Here is a 20,511-nt window from a genome sequence, read left to right as displayed (position 1 = left end):
AGATGCCTGCCCCCTCCAGGTCCTGAGGGAGCATGCTGCCTCTATTCCCCTTTCACCATCTTAGGGATTTTAGGGAATCTTCAGCCCAGGCACGAGGACACGTTATTCCCACCTTCAGGGTCTGAACGTGGGCATAGAAGTCTAGGGAGAGCTGGTAGGGATTTGTCAGGAGGTGACCTTGATCCCCAGCTTCTTGCCTAGACACTTGTTTGTTTATTTTCTGTGTATCTGGTATCCTGTCCGCCGTGACAGTCAAGTTCTCATCATATAGCAGAATGAAAAGAATTGTATAGAATTCAGTAATATTGCCGTTTAACTTTTTTCTTTATATTTTTAGACATATATTTATTTATTAATGAATTTATTTATTTTTTATTCACAGGAACCAAGATCTGCACTCAGTGTGAAATTGAGCAAAAATCTGAGACCATGAGGGTTCAATATTGTGCAAGTGATTTCGGTAAGTAAACATTCCCATATAGGAGAAAGAGTCTCACCAGAGGTTGCAAAGAGACTTTCTTCTAGACATCCTGGCGAGCTTGTTCTAGGCTTGTGCTTATATGTGGCATCTAAGCTGAGCAAGCAAAACTGCAGTGTAAAGCACAGAGAAAAGACATGAGATAGAAGTTGAATTTTATACTGTACTACCTTAAAAAATATTCAGATTTATCCTAACTGTACGCCAGTTTTCAGGTATGAAAAACTTTTTCAACAGCGTTTGCACAAAAATGATTGCGCACTTGGTATTTTTCCACCGCCTTCGCCACTTTCCCTAAAAGGGTTCATGGTGAGGGTGGCAAGGGCGGAGCCAGCTGCCCCACCACAATTATCATCTTTTATGCCAGTTTTCTGATGCAAAAGTACACCAGGGGCCGGCGTAGATATCAGTATAGGTGCATGGACTCCTGGATGCTGCACCTTACTGTATTTACAATGAGGTGTACGCCTTGTCATAAATCAGGCGCATTATCCACCAGCACGCCTGGTTATCATAGTTATCATATCAGGTAGTCTATATCCTTAAAGTGACCTTCAGGACACTTTTCATCCTTTTGCTTACCATTCTAACACTTACTGGGTCCTCACTGGTCTCTGTTTCCATCTCGACATTTCCTGAGTGTCACGATCGGAGCAGGCAGGAGTGTACCTAGTCTTTCTGCTGCCTGAGGCGAAAATTGAAACGGGTACCAGTACAAAAAATACCCCCTCATAATGTATGCCAGTACAAAAATTACCCTCTTATAATGTACCTTAGTGCAAAAATACCCCCTTATAATGTGCGCCAATACAAAAAATGCAAAGAAAAAAAATACAAGGCAACAGCACTCTGCAAACCAAATAAAGAACAATAATTCTGGCACCAGGAGAGGTATGGAGTGGGCTCGGCATGCATGTTGGTACCTGCATTCCCTGGATTTAAAGGAGGCCATTTTGGCACCAAAAATGATAAAAATCAGAGTGGGCCCAGCATGCATGTGGAACCTGCACTCCCTGAATTTTATGGTGGCCGTCATGGCAGATAACAGGTAGAATTTAGTGTTAGGTTCCCGTCTTACAGAGATCGCCTTGACGTTTGGCAGATGGGCTCAAATAATTTTGTACAAAATGTATTTGCCAAGAATCTCAAATTTACTTAATAAGCGTAGCATTAGCAACAGAATACTTTCTTCCACTTTATTTGGTTTGCAGAGTGCTATTGCATTGTATTTTTTTTTCTTTGCGTTTCCAGCTATGGCAACGTGCACCTGCGCATTGGGATTTGCTGACTGCCCCTTTTTTTTTTGCAATACAAAAAATTGCCCCTTATTATGTGTGCCAGTACAAAAAATGGCCCTTTATTATGTGTGCCAGTACAAAAAATGGCCCCTTATTATGTGTTCCAGTACAAAAAATGGCTCCTCATTATGTGTGCCAGTACAAAAAATGGCCCCTTATTATGTGTGCCAGTACAAAAAATGGCTCCTTATTATGTGCGCCAGTACAAAAAATGGCCCTTTATTATGTGCGCCAGTACAAAAAATGGCTCCTTATTATGTGTGCCAGTACAAAACATGGCCCCTTATTATGTGTGCCAGTACAAAAAGTGGCCCCTTATTATGTGTGCCAGTACAAAAAGTGGCCCCTTATTATGTGTGCCAGTACAAAAAATGGCCCCTTATTATGTGTGCCAGTACAAAAAATAGCCCCTTATTATGTGCGCCAGTACGGAAAATGGCCCCTTATAATGTGTTCCAGTGCAGAAAATCACCCTTTGCAATGTGTCCAAGTACAAGAAATGTCCACTTAAAATGTGTCCAAGTACAAAAAAAATGACCCCTTCTGTGTGCCAGTACTTAAAATATCCACTCTTAGTGTCCCCAGTAGAGCCAATGTCCCCATAGTGCCCCACATAGTGTGTGGCAGTACAAAAATATGCCCCTCTTTTGTGTGACAGTACAAAATGACCCTATATAGTGACCCCAGTAGAAACATTGACCCCCATAGTGCCCCCCTGAAAGGCCCAACAGCATGATGCCAAACTAAAAATAATAAACTAAATACTTACTTCCATGCGGCTGTCAGCAATGCGGTGCAGATCTCTCTTCTGGCCTGTGTCCCGAGCTGTAGGCAGCACGATGATGATGATGAAGCCTATCAAAGGGAAGGGCAGGGAGACATTGCCCCCGTGTCCCACTGCGGCATTCAACTGTATGGCCCCTTTCACACGGGCGAGTATTCCGCGCGGATGCGATGCGTGAGTTGAACGCATTGCACCCGCACTGAATCCTGACCCATTCATTTCTATGGGGCTGTGCACACGAGCGGTGATTTTCACGCATCACTTGTGCGTTGAGTGAAAATCGCAGCATGCTTCTCTTTGTGCGTTTTTCACGTAACGCAGGCCCCATAGAAGTGAATGGGGTTGCGTGAAAATCGCAAGCATCTGCAAGCAAGTGCGGATGCGGTGCGATTTTCACGCACGGTTGCTAGGTGACGATCGGGATGGAGACCCGATCATTATTATTTCCCCTTATAACATGGTTATAAGGGAAAATAATAGCATTCTGAATACAGAATGCATAGTACAATAGGGCTGGAGGGGTTAAAAAATAAATAAAAATAATTTGACTCACCTTAATCCACTTGTTCGCGCAGCCGGCATCTCTTCTGTCTTCATCTGTGCTGTGTGCAATAGGACATTTGATGACGTCACTACGCCCATCACATGATCCATCACCATGGTGATGGATCATGTGATGGACCATGTGATGAACGCAGTGACGTCATCAAAGGTCCTATTGCTCACAGATGAAGACAGAAGAGATGCGGGCTGCGCGAACAAGTGGATTAAGGTGAGTTAAATTATTTTAATTTATTTTTTAACCCCTCCAGCCCTATTTTACTAAGCATTCTGTATTCAGAATGATATTATTTTCCCTTATAACCATGTTATAAGGGGAAATAATGCATTCTACACTACAACTAACCCAAACCTGAACGTCTGTGAAGAAGTTCGGGTCTGGGTACCACAGTCGGTTTTTTATCACGCGCGTTTTTTATCACAACACATTGCACCCGCGCGATAAAAACTGAACATCGGAACGCAATCACAGTCAAAACTGACTGCAATTGCGTACCTACTCGCGCGGGTTTGCCGCAATGCACCGGGACGCATCCGGACCTAATCCGGACACACCTGTGTGAAAGAGGCCTATCTCTGTCATGAGGATGGCAATACAGTTGAACAGAGAGAGGTAAGCGCTTCCACAATAGAAGTGCTCATTTCCCGTAGCCTTGTTGCCACTCGCACTTGTGTCCAGGTGGTCGCCTCACCTCGCCTCATTGGCGGTGCACCCCTGGGAGCAGGAAGCACAGACCAGTGGGGGCTTGGTTAACATCGGGAAGAAAGCGATGGGCAATCAGTATTATTTGTTTTATTGTTTGTTAACCAACTCTGAACCCTTTCCTAAAATATATTCCCCACTGGACAACCGATCTCTCAGGCATTGGAGCAGTCAGGAATCAGGATAAGCAAACCATAATTCTCCTGAGTATGAGGGGTTCTGGCTCCTCGTAAATTACAGAAGACATTCCTTATTTTGTGCCATCATCTCACTTCCTAATTATGAGGAACCTAAGGAATTTCAGCCTGTCCAGAAGTAGTCCCAGCATGAGCACCTTCTCATACAGAGACATACTGTATACAAAACCCGGGATCATTAATAGCAGTGCTTAACCTGCTACCGCTGGTGTCAGCCCGGGCAGGGATTAGCTCTGCCGCCTTTGATGAATAACAGTCATGCAAACAGTTCTGTTCACTTGCAAATCATTACATCCTCTCGTAAATTTCCAAACCATCGGTAAATTATGATCTTGGAAGATGATTTTTTTTTTTTATAGGTTGAATCTTCTGTAGTTTTTATGCAACAAAACATGGTTGGGTTCCTCCATGGTGTGGTATACAGTTACATTTATAGAAATCCATGTGAAATGCCTTATCAGATTCAACCTAATTAGGGTAAGAAACTGGCCACTTTTGATAGCTTGTGTGGTCAACAGCTACAGTATTTCTCCCAGTCCTCCATACACATGCACGTGCAAACTGGGCTTGGCCAAGCATGGATATGTTCTGTATGGGTGGGAAGATTAAGCAGATGCTAGACACCTCTGATGGAGGTTTATCTCCACTGATCTGCGCGGTGGCTCAGTAGTTGGGATCGGCACATCGATCTACATGGTGGCTCAGTAGTTGGGATCGGCATGTTGATCTGCATGGTGGTTCAGTAGTTAGCATTGTTGTCTTCTCTGTTGTCTACACAGGGGTCCTGACATTTTTATGGAGTTTGTATGTTCTTCCTATGTGTATTTCCTCCAAATACTTAGATTTCCTACAACACACCAAAAACATACCGATAGGTTAATTGGCTTCCATGAAAATTTACCCTTGTGAATGAGCACCTAGATGGTAGCCACCAGATCTTCCAACGACTCCATTCTTATTTCCTTTGACATCTGCCTTTGAGGGAAACTCAAGTTATCCCCATGCACATTATGGTCTCGTTGAAGTTGGTGGGTTTGGCAGATATAAATTTAATGCGTATGGTCAGCCTTAGTCCTAAATAGGTTTGATCCTTAGGATAACCCATTGATATCAGATTGTGGGGGTAGAATTCTGGCAGCCCTACCCATCTCCTGATTAAAGGAGTTACTTGCTCTGGCTAGCCTATGTCTGCTTTTTTATTTTCAAGACACAGAGCTGTACATCTTGAAGCAGCAGGACATGGACATGGTAGGTTTCTGCAGTTCAGTCCCATTCAGCTGAATGGGACTGAGCTGCAATACCAGGAATAGCCACTATCAAATGTACGGTTCTGTGGCTGCATTTGAGGGATTGAGGGGATTGGATGCTTAACATTGGACCCCCCACCAGTACGAACTTGATTGCCTATCTTAGTCAGATAGGCCATCAATATCAGAGTCCAAGAAGACTCTTTTAAGAAGAAATTCCATTGTCAGTAGATGCTCAGTTGGTGCCCAGCCATTTTTAAGAATATGCTACACGGCCCCTTGAATTCAACGGTGCTTTAAAAAAAGCTCTAAACAACAGATCTCTTAGATTTCCATTAGTGGGGTTAAGCCTGGGGTCACCATGGTGCGTTCATTCTAGAAATCTGTGGACGTTTCAGCTCACGTCACGGACCACATCAACATTATCATCAGAAATGTATCAATGATCACTTAAAGGAAATGTTGGCTTTTTATCCCCATATTATTTAAGGTCAAACATTCAGTACTGATGTAATGTAATAGTATACTATATATGCTCATCATAAACTACACACCGACTATTGGTCTGATTGGACAGAAATTGCTGACATAAGGCTGCAAAAAAACGCTTCCGTTACCATAATACAACCGCATGCATCCGTCAAGAACGGATCCGATTGTATTATGTCTTCTATAGCCATGACGGATCCGTCTTGAAAACCATTGAAAGTCAATAGGGGACAGATCTGTGTTCTATTGTGTCAGAGAAAACGGATCCGTCCTGGCACACAATGTAAGTCAATGGGGTTTTCTCGTCTTGCTCCGCTCTACATGGCGGACAGAAAAACGCTGCAAGCAGTGTTATGGTGTCCGCCTCCAGAGCGGAATGGAGACGGAACGGAGGCAAACTGATGCATTCTTAGCGGATCCTTTTCCATTCAGAATTAATTAGGGCAAAACTGATCCGTTTTGGACCGCTTTTGAGAGCCCATGACGGATCTCACAAACGGAAAGCCAAAACGCCAGTGGGAAAGTAGCCTAATCTGTAGGCGTGAGTAATATAGCTCTTAATCCCCAAATCCTGGTTTCCTGCAGTCACCACTAGGTGGAGCTTGCAAGCTTACTGCATACTGTTTTATTACTGAGTTCAGTCTATTCGTCGTATACATTATAAGGAACCTGTCACATTGAATATGGAGTCTCATCTGCAGCAGAACAAGCTGAACAGATTGATCATTTTTGTGGGAAAAGATTCAACAGAATTAGTATTCTAGTTCTTTTAAACCTCTGCTCTTTCTATGCTTTGGAGTCCAGTGGACGGTCCTATCTGTGATTGATGGCCTTTTTCTGCTATCAATCCTTGACTTGAACGACCCACTGTACTCCTAAGCCCAAAATGAGCAGAGATCAATATGTTACACTATGTTATACTAAATCATTTATCTCAAAACTATATATAAACCTGCTCAGCTCCTCCTGCTCTATAATGTGCTGCCCGCACATCAGACATTGTGTTCAACAGGACAGGTCTTCTTTAAAGAGGACCTGTAACTTCTCCTGGCATGTCTTTTTTGGCAACTATTTGCACCCCCCTTGTACTGGAAGCATCCATTCTTATGACTCTATGATGTGCCATTGCTTTATTATTCCTGCAAGAATTTCTGAATGAATTACTAGCAGTTTGCAATGAGGGTCTATCTGGGTGTTACCAGTTGGGGGGGGGGGGGGTCCCTGCACAGTCTGACAGTATCCAATAAGTTCTGCCCATGTCAGACTGTGCAGGGACACTCCCCCAACTGGTAACAACCATCTGGACCTTCACTGCAAACTGCCAACAATTCATCCATAATTTTTAGCAGGAATAATAAAGGGATCGCACAACACAGAGTCATACAAATGGCTGCTCCAGTATTTTTATCACATGGGGATTGCAAGTAGTTACTAAATCAGAGATGTCATGAAAGGTGAGAGGTCCACTTAAAGTTTCCAAGCTCCTAAGCTCCCCCTAGTGGTAACTTAAGGTAGCCAGAATTTTTCCATTATGCCTATGCAGAAGATTTGTAGCTCGGTATCAGAAAATTTGAGCTCTTATTTCTATACAAATGTATTAAGAAATTAATCCACACCAAATTTTGGCCCTATCCATGGACATTTACTTTAAGAAGTACTTTATACTGTCGGTAGTTGTGCAGAGAAGCAACTGAACTGAGAGAATTCCCCTGAGAGAAAGAGAACGGACATCTAGGCTGTGCCTGGAAAGACAGTAAGGTCATCGCTTGTTTATGGCAAAAAGACTTTACTGCTTATGGAAAGGGTTCATTGCCTTCGGCACCTACGACACATTGGAGACGGACTGCCCATCCAGATCTGAGATCTGTACCCTTAAGCCTGGAAATTGCAGAAAGAGTTAATGAGAACAGATTTGCATACCTGTGGTTATTTGGGAAGACTGTGTTTCTAGAAAGAGACTCGGGGAGGATTACCACCATCTTTGCTGCTGCCTAAACATAGCTATTGGGAAAAGCCTACTCTGTAGGATTCCTCAGAACTGTGCCTATTCCTGCTATATGTACGGCAACTCCTCTCATCTACTCAGTAAAGTGAGACTTGTTTGTAACCAAACGAGCCTAGTCACTGACTCCACCATCCATCCTCCAGCCCTACGACTGTCCTGTTGCTTCACACCCTGCCAACCATCCACCATCAAGGGCACCCCAACTACCACCAGGCAGAAACCACCAAAAAGCCCAGGGAAGAAAGGGTGAGCCCTCAAGTCACTGCATGCCCTGCCCAGGGAGCCTTAGAGGGAGAGGGATTGGCCACCATCAGGACTTCAACCACCCTCTCTGCCACCGCCACCACTCCCATCCTCTCCAGTTCCAGCCAGCCACCACGCCGCTCTACATTCGGGTCTACCAGGTCACAGAAACAAACCTTGTATGCAGTTTGATCCTGCAGTGACGTCTACATACTCTCCATCTTGGTCTCCACTGGCTACGGGTTATCAGGAAACACAGGCATTATTTGTAATCTGTAACCCTAACCCAAACTCATATGTTTGCATAGGAGCTGTGTACACAAAACGGCTCCAAAAGACTATTTATAAAAGTTGATTGCTAAAGTCTGCTTACGCTGTAAGCCCTGAACTAGCAGTTTTTGGCCGGAGTTTTACTTTAATCTTATCTGGGTCCACCACGGGCTGAATTTTCAGTCTTTAGGTAGTTTGAGCTTTGGAAACGTGTTTGTTGTTTTCCTTTAATTGCTTCATAATTCTTTTCTTAGAAAAATCTCCTATTTACTTTACATCAGTCTCACATCCTCTCCAAAAGACCATTATCGGGAAATCTAAAGCAAATATTCGGACTTGATCCCGGCCCAGTTTTGGTTTTCATTCTGCGATTTGTTTATGTATTATGAGACGCTGCGGGCCATCACTGCCTCCGATTAATACGGCTGATAGCGAATTTGGGTAGAGAGGGGATGAAGTTAACATGCTCTGCTCATTATGACATTTGGCACAGAAGGATCAATCAGCTATAATATCCTTAGCGTTTTGTGATTTAGAACGACATCACAAAATTATGAGAAGTGCATTTGGGTATGGAGCGTATACAGGAAGTGAAAGAGCAGGTGGCGGGGGTCCCTTCTGGAAGACGGCGTCGTGTAGGCATTCAGCGCAACAGTTTATAGAAGTACGCATGCAATGCCCATAAAACCATTCAGTGCTTAAATATCACCGCTATACAATGTCCACATTGTACTAATATACAGCTTACATGCACACACAGTCAAGGTAACCAGTGTACATATATTACTGCCATATAATGCCTAAATAATACTTCCATACAGCGTCTACATAATACTACATATACTAATATACAGCCCACATGTGCACATAATAAAGCTAATCAGTGTTCAAATATTATCGTCATATAATATCTACATAATAACGCCATACAGTGTCCACATAATACTACATATACTAATATACAGACCGCATGCACACCCAAAAAAGCTTTTCAGTGTCCAAATGTTAACGCTATGAAATTTCTAAATAATACCACCATACAATGTGCACATCATACTACATATACAGTCCTCAAGCTCACACAATAAAACTATTCGGTGTCCAAATATTACCGCCATATAATGCCTAAATAATAGCACCATACAGCGTCCACATCATACTACAGATACAGTCCGCAAGCTCACACAATAAAACTATTCAGTGTCCAAATATTACCGCCATATAATGCCTAAATAATAGCGCCATACAGCATCCACATCATACTACAGATACAGTCCGCAAGCTCACACAATAAAACAATTCGGTGTCCAAATATTACCGCCATATAATGCCTAAATAATAGCGCCATACAGCGTCCACATCATACTACAGATACAGTCTGCAAGCTCACACAATAAAACTATTCGGTGTCCAAATATTACCGCCATATAATGCCTAAATAATAGCGCCATACAGCGTCCACATCATACTACAGATACAGTCCGCAAGCTCACACAATAAAACAATTCGGTGTCCAAATATTACCGCCATATAATGCCTAAATAATAGCGCCATACAGCGTCCACATCATACTACAGATACAGTCTGCAAGCTCACACAATAAAACTATTCGGTGTCCAAATATTACCGCCATATAATGCCTAAATAATAGCGCCATACAGCGTCCACATCATACTACAGATACAGTCCGCAAGCTCACACAATAAAACTATTCGGTGTCCAAATATTAACGCCATATAATGCCTAAATAATAGCGCCATACAGCGTCCACATCATACTACAGATACAGTCCACAGGATCACACAATAAAGCTATTCAGGGTCCAAATATTACCGCCATATAATCCCTAAATAGTACGTACACACTGTGTCCACATAATACTACATATGCGGATCACATACTCACACTAGAGATGAGCGAATTTCATATTTGGTGGTAAAAGCGGTATTGCTTTATGGATTCCGTTACCACCGACCATAACGCAATTCTATGACGGAATGCATAACGGAATGCCTTTAGAAGTCTATGGGCTACAAAACGGATCCGGCCCGTTTCCGTAATGTAGGGGAGTCCTCTAATGGAATCCATAACGCAATTCTGCTTTTACCACTAAAAAACGAAGCGTGAACAAATTTCATAACATGAAATTTCGCTCATCTCTAACTCACACAATAAAGCTATTCAGTGTCTAAATATTACCGCCATATAATGCCTAAATAAGACCTGTGTACAGTTTCCGCATAATCCTGTACACACAGCCCAATAATACCACCATATAGTACTGAATACTACCTTAAACAGCTCACAGAATACAGGGGTTGCTCCTGGGGTTCCTGACTACGGGGGCTCTTGAGTTTGCCCCTCTTGAGTTTGACCCTTCTCTTGACTGCTGATGAAGACGAAATCGAAACCTGTGGATGGGTTTGCATTTCAGGGGCTGCCATGTCCTCACTTATTGGGGGGGCAATGACTATGGGGGTCCATATATGCAGAACTGATAGACGTGGAATAGGCCAGGATCCTCCGCGATCAGGAAAACAGAGGCCATGGAGTCCCCTATGAGAATGGAGCGGTGGTGCACATCGGTAACCACCATGCCATTGATGCCAATGGTCCCATAGGGCTGAAAGAAGCGGTGATCGTCCATGCAGACCCCCCCCCCCCCCCCATCCATCAGACTCTCATCTCCTGTTTCTGCTTCGATTCCCCGATCAAAGCGATGGTTCCGCTCTATCCTTCCCTTTAATCACCTTCTTTAGGTGAAACGCGTAGCTTGTTTTCATACAACATGCGTTTCACCCTCCCTCCCCTAAATCACTAATCGCCGGTGCGTGGTCTGAATAGGCATAAGATTTAATTAAAACTCATTAACACGAAATAAATAAAGGGGTTGTCAGGGCTTGCCGACTGCTCTCTCATTCGCCCTCTCCATCTGTCATCCGAAATTGTGTTACTTCATAAATCTCCGTTAGAAACATGAAGGAAAACAGTAACGGGAGGGCGGCCGTCTACTTGGCAGGAAAGTGAGGAAAAATGGATCTCGCTTGAAAAGAAGGCAGGCGGGGGAGGGGGGCAGTGATCGGAGGCTAATAAATGTTTCTTTTCAATTCACTGTAGATCATCAGTTCCGGACACCTCATTACTTAACGTTTCGAAAGAAAGACTTGTCATTGTGCCGACACCGGAGGATAGTTACTATATTTTATATCATTTGTCCACCAGAGTGGAGAACTAACAAAATCCATCTCTCCACTTGGCAGGAACTTTCTAATGGATCACCGAGATCTTGGAAATATGTCAACCAAGATGACGGCCGCCATGACACATTATTGTTCAGACCTGCCCAGAGCAAAACAATGGGGAAGATTTATAAAAAGTGGCTGAAGCAAAAAGGCATTGAATTGAAGTCTCCAGGGACCTGGTTAGTTGTCATGGACCACTTCTCCTGCACACAAGGGTTTATTAGTATCTCCAGCTCAGGCAGGGTCAGACCGGGGTTCCTTGGGCCCACCGGAGAAATTTATTCTTGGGGCCCAATCCCCATATCCTCAATAAGTCTAAAATCTTTTGATTCAAAGAAGCTCAAAAAGATTTTATTTTTTCTCTTGGACCTTTGGGGCCCACTATGGTATCAAAGTCTGGGCCCACTGGAGGATCCTCTGGTATTCTGGTGACTCAGACTGCACTCAGGGTTGGGTCAATGGGTGGGAAAAGTAGGGATTGGGGTGCCATTGGGCAGGTGAAGAATGAAGCTGGGAAAGGAACTGGTGGAGAAGTTGGCTGTACAGGCCCGGGGGGAAGGGTATGAGGAACATGTCAAATTATTATCAATTATTCGAGCCTTCAGCATTGGTATGAAGGGGCAACACCCAGGGCAAATAAATAAGTGAATGTCTATCTGATCACTATCATGCTAAACGTCAATGACCAAGGGCTCATTGGGAAACCCCTGACTCTCAAAGAGCTTCTTTTAACCCTGGTCACACTGTCTACTGGTCAGCTTATAATCTCTGGGGGCTTCATACTGCACGTAAAGTGAATCTATCACCTCTCCAAAGCCCTATTAAGACCGCTTTACAATGGCCAACTCAGCAGGCAATTATCGGGAACAAACCATTCATTCCCAAAAGTTGTCAGCTCATCAGAGGAGGTGAGAGTTGCATTTACGTGCAGCAATCATCTCCTCTGTATGGGGACGATCGATCACTACTGAGATTGCTCACCCCCATAGTGAATCATTGTTTCTGGACAGCAGATTTCTGTTTACGCAGGACAATCTGCTGCCCAGAAAGGATCATTTTGGTGTCCACATCAATGATGCTGGTGACACCTTTACGTAGGTCAATTATCGGGAAGGGCATTCCTAAGAGTTCTCCTTCCCAATAACTGCCCCGATCACTGGCCCATGTAAAGGGTGCAATACTACATGAATAGTACTGCTCCCGCTGACTCTAGATCACTAATTTATATGTGGATACTCACGCCCATTACCCCTGGCACCAGAATAAATTGTGAGGGCTTCTCTTTGAGTCCTCTCCCTTATGTGCACGCGCTCATGAGTCCTCTCAATGTATTACAATGTATTCAGTTTATGAGTGCACAGCATGGGAAAAGAGGTAAGTATCCAGATACAAATTATTAATGTGGAGCAGAAGCAGTACTTATCATGTAGCAGTAGAGAGGTGAAGGATTCACTATAACCCAAAAAAATCCAAACAGATCCTAATAATTGAGGGGGGGGGGGGGCAAAATGAAGTATAATGCCTATAACAAAGTATTCAACCTTAAAGTATCTATTCTCCAGAGTGTGAGTGTGTCTGTAAAGGTTGCAGTCTCACCTGGAGCCAAAGGAGGACCCAAAATGCACTGCTGATCCATATTAGACAGTAATGAAGCCCTGTTACAGATTTTGGGGCCTAAGATATCTAAAGGGGTTGGACAACTTTTGTTGTTGTTTTTTAGCAACCCCCCCCCCCCCCCCTCCTTCTTGGCAGACTTCAAAGGGAAGCATACTTGCCTGCTACACAATGTTTGATCCAGGTTCCTTCGCTCCCCGGCCTCGGCTGCCTTGCTCAGGTCTCCCTCTGTTAACATTCCCATTGAAACCGCTGCAGCCAATCGATGGCCACAGAGGTGACCTGTCTCCCTTGCACCATACGACCAATTGACTTGACGCAAGGGGAAAGCCTATCTATGACGAATGAAGGAAATAATGCATTAGTGAATGAAGTGCTTAAAGAGGTTGTCCAGGCTTTTTCTATTGATGACCTATCCTCAGGATAGGTCATCAATATCAGATCGGTGGGGGGGTCCGACACCCGGCACCGCTGCTGTATGTCTATGAAACAGCAGCAGCGGACGGGAAGAGAGAAGGGAGACGGCACAAGCACACTGCGCGCCGTACAGCTGACCCCCGCCGATCTGATATTGGTGACCTATCCTGAGGATAGGTTTATCAATAGAAAAAGCCCGGACAACCCCTTTAATTAATAAATGGACTTTTAAAGCATTGTCCAAAATGAATCGGAATTTTTTTACAAACAAAAAGGAAGAATGTATCCAGGAGATCTGAGGACACGACATGAAATTGCACCATGATGTGATTACCATGTGTCTGCTGTTATTTTACACTGATGCATCGACTTCCTCCCTGTATCTTTTATATGACAATTCAAAGGATAAAAAGCTATGAAAATACGCAGATCGCTGTAGGATGTTTCCCTAAGTATTCAGAAGGCAATGCATGTTATACTCCTTCTCTTAAATTCATGGGAGGAAAAGGATCCGGCTGGAAAATGAAACATTAAAGGGTCTGCACACCTTGGACAACCCCTCTTTTTTATAATGCTACTTAGATCACATAGGATTTTGCTGCTGCGACCAAAATCGCAGTAAGGGTTCAGTTCCCCTGCAAAGAAAAAAAAGGGGGTCAGTCAGCACATCCCAATGCGCAGGTGCACGTTGCTATGGCTGAAAACATAGAGAAAAAAATACAATGCAAAACCACTCTGCAAGTCGTGCACTCCTGAACAGCCTGTCTGCCCCATAGGCTGATTCTAATTAGTGTAGGTATAAAGCTTAGCCTGCTCTCCCTCCCTCACTCACTGGAAGCCTTTTGGCACCAGGAGAGGTATAGGGCAGGCTCTCTTTGCATTTGTTGGGGCCATCTGGCACCAGGGGAGGTGTGGAGTGGGCTCGGCATGCATGTTGGTACCTGCATTGCCTGGATTTAATGGAGGCCATTTTGGCACCAAAAATGAAAAAAATTAAGGTGGGCCCAGCATGCATGTGGAACCTACACTCCCTGAATTTTATGGTAGCCGTCATAGCACATAACAGTGTAAGAAGATACAAGGAATCATCGTGGATGATAGGTATGTGTCACCGAGGTTCCTGGGCCTCAGTGGAGTAAGAGCCAGGTTTCATGTGTCAGCAGCAGTTGCTGTTTGACACTTTGCTATCTAGTATGGCTGTAAATAGCTGATTCGGGACGGCTATTACTGGGAGTAGTCAAAGTGCTGGGTGGGTGACTACTCCCCACGTTCCAGGCCGGGTTTTGAGAGCTCCGTCCACTACACAATGCATGAAGCTGTGTCATTCCAGCGCCAACCTCCGGCCCCGGAGCTACTCTGAAGCATCTGATCGGTGGGTGTGAGGGATGTCAGACCCACAGCGATCATATGGCCTGTGCTGAGGACACGTCATCCATATTAAAATTATGGTATACCACTTTAAGGCTGGAGGCCGATTGCACAACTGTGTTCTGTTTCTGCTCAGTAAACACAGCCTCACAGGCTCGTCAAGGTTCTCGATAAAAATTATTTTTCTAACATTCCCCTTACTGTACAATTTTATGACGAATCAAAGACGAGATTTACATAGCAGGACCATTTGCATTTTGAGCATATGAATTTCATTTTACCAATGAAATATCTGTAAATATACAATTCTGCCAGGAACTGCGGCTGCCAAACCGTGCTGTCAACAGTCTGGTGACTGGGAAACATGGAGCAGCTTACCGCGGATCTCTCACAATTTGAAGAAAGATGCTGGGGGCTGGAAAACAATCACTGCAAACCAATATCCCCTAATACACCCCTGCTGTGCATGCGCCTCTGCCCTGACAATCTGCTCTCGACATCTCGGGATCATGTCTGGAGGTAGTCCTCCTGAATATTGTCAGAATTATACAGTTCAGGATATTAATCTACTCCATATGTTACAAGCGATCTTTAATCATACGATGAAGGAACTTGGATTAAAGGGGCTGTCTGACCTTCGAGGAGGAATGGTTTCCATTTGTTAAAGGGGATTCCCAATTCCTGCTTTTAAACACTTTCTATCTTTTTCTCTCTCTCCATGTACAGATGCATCCTCCCGTAGGGCTCATTCACACGAACATATGAATTTTGCGGAACGAATGCGGACCCATTCATTTCAATGGGACCGCAAAAGATGCGGACAGCACACCGTTGCTCCGTTCCGTGGCCCCGCAAAAAAGATACAACATGTCCTATTCTAGTCTGTTTTGCAGACAAGAATAGGCATTTCTTTAATGGGCCGCCCCGTTCCGCAAATTTTGGAATGCACATGGCGGCATCCGTGTTTTGCAGATCCGCAATTTGCAGACCGCAAAACACAGCACAGTCGTCTGAATGAGCCCTTACCTCTAGGAATTTTATCAAAGGCTCCAATTTATCACAAAACAAATTCAATGCAATAGGGCGGCATGCTAGCAAAACTCTCGACAGGATGCAACTCCCATCACAGCCACCAGGTGGCTGCTCATACAGTAGACACATATAGGATAAAACATCTCCAGACAGAGTTTCGCAAAATCTTTTTTTTTTTTGTTGTCGTTTATTTAAGCTTGTCATCTCAGAATATATTGAGCAAAGTGGAAAGATAAAGAAGGGTACATTTTTAGCAATAGGCAGATACAACACTCAGGTCATACAAAACATCATAGGACCTCATAGCAAATCTCAGAATGGAGCCTGCTGAGAGTTCTGTCTTTTTTTTTTTTATATATATATATATATTGTATTGGTAGGCTCTGGTTTTAGGACTTGATAAATAAAAAAAATTATGTCTGCCTCAATCACCACTAGAGGGAGCTACTGGCATATGAATTTATAGTGTTCATACAGCAATCATACTCAATGAAAGCTGTATACATGTGTATACAGTGATGTCCCTCTAGTGACACAGGCAAATACTGTAGCAAAGGAAGCAGTTTATTGCTGGGTGCTCTCCCACTAGGACCCTGAAACAGTCACCTGCCATGCCCCTATGGTAGGTACACCATTCCGTAGAGTCTTTGATCTTTCCCCAAACCCTATAACTAAGCTATAGTGACGTGATGGCGAACCTTTTAGAGACCGAGTGCCCAAACTGCAACCCAAAACCCACTTATTTATCGCAATTTATACTGAATACCAGTATAGTATATCTACCATGTTCTTTATCATTTAGCTATAATAGCTGCCTACATTCAGTGCGCTGCCTGTGCCGTTCATAGTGATGAATGGCAGGAAAAGTCTCGCATTGGTACACCATAGACTTTTTCCAGTGTGCGGGTGCCCACAGAGAGGGCTCTGAGTGCCACCTCCGGTACCTGTGCCCTAGGTTCGCCTCCACTGATCTAGGGTATACAAAAAGCTCCCCACTGCAGCTGTCCCCCAATTTGTTGGGCGTGACTGGTATTCCAGTACTGCGGCTTTCCCATTTTAATACAGGGCAAATAAAAATACAAATTTGGGAAGTCTCATAGTATTCTATAGTAAGGGTACTTTCACATTTGCACTTTACTTTTCCGGTGTTGAGATCCGTCATAGGATCTCAATACCAGAGAAAAATGCTTCCATTTTGTCCCCATTTATTGTCAATGGGGACAAAACAAAAAAATCACGAGATAGGGGGCCCACGCTCCCTGTTTGAATGGAATGACAGACATGCATGCATGTCAACCACTTAATTCAACTGTATGGAAATGCCGGAGATATTACAGGGGCTCAGCTATCTCGGTGAAACCTATAGGGACGAATGGAGCAGCAGTGCGCATGCATGACTGCCGCACCATTCAAACTGGGGAGCATGGGCCCCATGTTCTGGTGATTGGCTGGGGCGTAGCTAAAGGCTCATGGGCCCTGGTGCAAGAGGTCTGCTTGGGCCCCCCTTCCCTCAGTGCTTTATGGGCCCAGGGGGCAGGGGTGCACCTAGCCTTTCTGCTACCAGAGGCAAAAGTTGAAACAGCACCCCCCCTATGCCAAATTCTCAACCTAACCCCCTTCCCTCCTGCCCTACTGTTATAGACATACTGTACTTAGAAAACATGGTAATACAGCGCCACATACCTCTTAAATCCAGAGAACAGCGATACATCATTAGTGGTGCACCACTGGCAAGGGGGGCTCTGTAAGCCTCCATGGCATAGACCGCTGAGACCCCTATAGCTACACCACAGCCCAAAGATCAGATCCCCGTCGATCAGACACTTATCCTCTATCCTTTGGATAGGGATAAGTTGTCTTAATGGGACAACCCCTTTAACTCTGATCCTGGCAGTTTAACCTCTTAGCAGCTCTGAATGTTGACCACGGCATCAAACTGTAATGGGAAATGGGTATGGACTCACTGTATCAACTAACTTTTTTGACTTTGGGCCAGTCCTATACATGTTATTCTGGCAGTCTCTGGTTTATTTATTTTAATGACTTATATAGCGCTGACATATTCTGCAGCGCTTTACGGACATTATCATTGGTGGCTTTCACCCTTTCACCGCTATACAGGGATCTGGACTTTGCTGCAGGGGAGCCACCAAGCTGCTACCTCTTGGAATAGTCCCAGTGTAGTTGGAAGCTGACTAATGGGACATTGAAAAAAATGTAAAAAAAAAAAAAAGGTTTTAAAAAAGTACAAAAAATTCAAGTATAAAAAAAAAATCTGCTTTATTCGCTTGCAAACATTTATTTACATAAAGATATTTTTAAAAAGTATTAAAAAAAACTATTCATAAATATTATTGCTGCATCTGTAATAAAACCATACAATAAAATGAACACAGCTTAAAAACTACATATAAAAAATACCAAAATTGCTGTTTGTTCTTCATTCCACCACCCTAAGAAGTGCAATAAAAAAGGCATGAAAAATACTATGTACCCCAAGGTGACCCCAATGATAAATATTACTTTTCCAGGGGGGAAAAAAAAAAGTACTCACACAGCTCCGTTGATGGAAATTGGAAATGTTATGGGTTTTTTAATGCAAAAAATATAAATTGTTTTGGTATAATTGTACTGACTAGAAGAAGCCAGTTATTGAGTCATTTATATTGCTTAGTAAATGCCATAAAAATGAAATCTCCAAAACAGCTGTGAAATTAATCTAATTTAATTAATTTAAATTAATTTTTTTCATGTTTTCATGATTTTACAATATGTTAGATGTACCCCAAAATGATGACATAAAAAAATACCACTCATCTCACAAAAAACAAGTGTCATATGGCTATATTGATGGAGCAACAAGTTGGACCAGTCCAACCTATGTCCTGGCGCTCTCATCTTGAGGACAGTATGTACATTACATTGTAGCTTCATTTTTTTTCTATTATATATAAATATATAAAAAAAAACTAGTTTAAACTCCCTCTATGATTTCAGTGAACTGTGACGCTCCGGCCAATTGCACAGCATTCCTCCATGTTAATGTATGGGTTTGAGGTGTTCCTCACATTCTCAGCTCATCAAAGTCACCTCAGTTTCATCTCCTAGACATGCCATTGGCCTGCAAAGTGAAGCGATGACTTGTTAGCTGCAGCATTCAATGAGATATAGGCCTCACTATACTTCAATTAGTCATGTTATTAAGGGAGGCACATGGCTTATGTCCTAGCAAATTAACAAGGAAGTGCTGCCTTGTATCAGCTTGACAGACCCAGTCTGCTCCAAGGGACTGTGAAGGATAACCTTGTTTAGAACGGCATTCCATTAGAACCTCACTTATACTCATGGTGGATACATCATGCCGGTCTCAGGTGGATTCTGTTTGCTGAACGAACAAGAAATAGTCGCTCATTTAAAGACATTTTCCAATCTCAGGGCGAACCTGATGGTTCTACACAGAAATAGAGAGATTGTTCTTATGCTCCAAAACATTTGCAGAAGCTGGAGGCAAAAAAAAGGTCATCTTTCGGCCAAGTACAGGGCTGTCTGCAGCAAGTGGGAAAGCATTTGTCTATATTACATCCAAACTAAGTGCACAAATTGCTTACTCTGTGAATGCAATAAACCTAGGGTTGTACTAGAAACCAGTGATAGTAGCACGACAAGGTAGGCACATCAACATTTTGCTTCCTGTAATTTATGACGTTTTTGACAAACATTTTTCAGCCATGTCCCCCGATGCTAGCTCCATCACTATTTCCCAAGCATACCTCCAGAAAGGGCAGACATACTTACTTTGCTGTTCTCCCACACTCAGGAGCACTGCACCTTGTCTCCAGCCTAAAGTACAACTATGTACCTGCCTCTACTGAACTAGTACAAGATTTTGTGCACCTCATGATCTCTATGAAAATCCTTAAATGTGTGACTTGATCCCTCAGTAAGATTAAAAGTCTGAAAGCTCCCATGACTTTCATTTCTTACAATTTACCTGAGTTTTCAGTGAGTGCAGAGATTCTGAAGAGTTACAAATACTCTATTTCATAGGGAGGCATCTGATAAATGGAGAAAGAAGCATTTTTCTTTAACAAGGTAGAATACAAATGTTTCTTATCTTTGCAAGAACTATTGATTTATGAACTTTAACTCCTTAACGACAGCTCATTTTGGCCTCGAGAATGAAGCATATTTTGCCATTTTAACTGCATTCCAAGAGCCATAAAACTTATTTTTTGTTGATGCTGCTGTGGGAGGCGTTGTAAGATGCTTAGCATTTTTGGGCCTTAGAATAATTTTTTTGTATTTACAGTTTAATTTCTAGTAATTTTTAAGCCAAATGTTGAAAAAAAAAAAAAAAGTAGTTCACAAGGCTTAAAGAACTTGTCACAGTTTTTTTTAACACCACTGTTTAAATTTATGGAGAGAGACAACAGATGCTTGTCCAGGTCTTCAGCTGAGTCCCTAGTACCTGACAACTGTGATGGTCAGAGAGATCGGGGAGGTTGGGAGGGATCTTCTTAAAAGAGGTGGCCTCAAGGAAAAGTTTTAATGTATCTGAACAAA

General features: G+C 43.2%; 2 protein-coding genes across 2 annotated transcripts in view; one reads left to right on the top strand and one right to left on the bottom strand.

The window, feature by feature from the left end:
* The window catches only part of GOLGA7B (golgin A7 family member B), a 292,087-nt gene that overhangs the window by 229,154 nt on the left and 42,422 nt on the right, over positions 1 to 20,511 (bottom strand). The gene's annotated exons all lie outside the window — the stretch shown is intronic.
* The window catches only part of SFRP5 (secreted frizzled related protein 5), a 74,197-nt gene that overhangs the window by 37,915 nt on the left and 15,771 nt on the right, over positions 1 to 20,511 (top strand). Inside the window, exon 2 of the mRNA XM_040436630.1 lies at positions 383 to 460. Coding sequence (XP_040292564.1) covers positions 383 to 460 — 78 coding nt within the window. The remainder of the gene's footprint in view (positions 1 to 382; positions 461 to 20,511) is intronic.

This window comes from Bufo bufo, chromosome 6 (genome assembly GCF_905171765.1).
Source record: "Bufo bufo chromosome 6, aBufBuf1.1, whole genome shotgun sequence".
Classification (NCBI taxonomy): domain Eukaryota; kingdom Metazoa; phylum Chordata; class Amphibia; order Anura; family Bufonidae; genus Bufo; species Bufo bufo.
The sequence above is the reverse complement of the archived record's forward strand: the minus strand, read 5'-3'. Positions and strand labels throughout refer to the sequence as shown.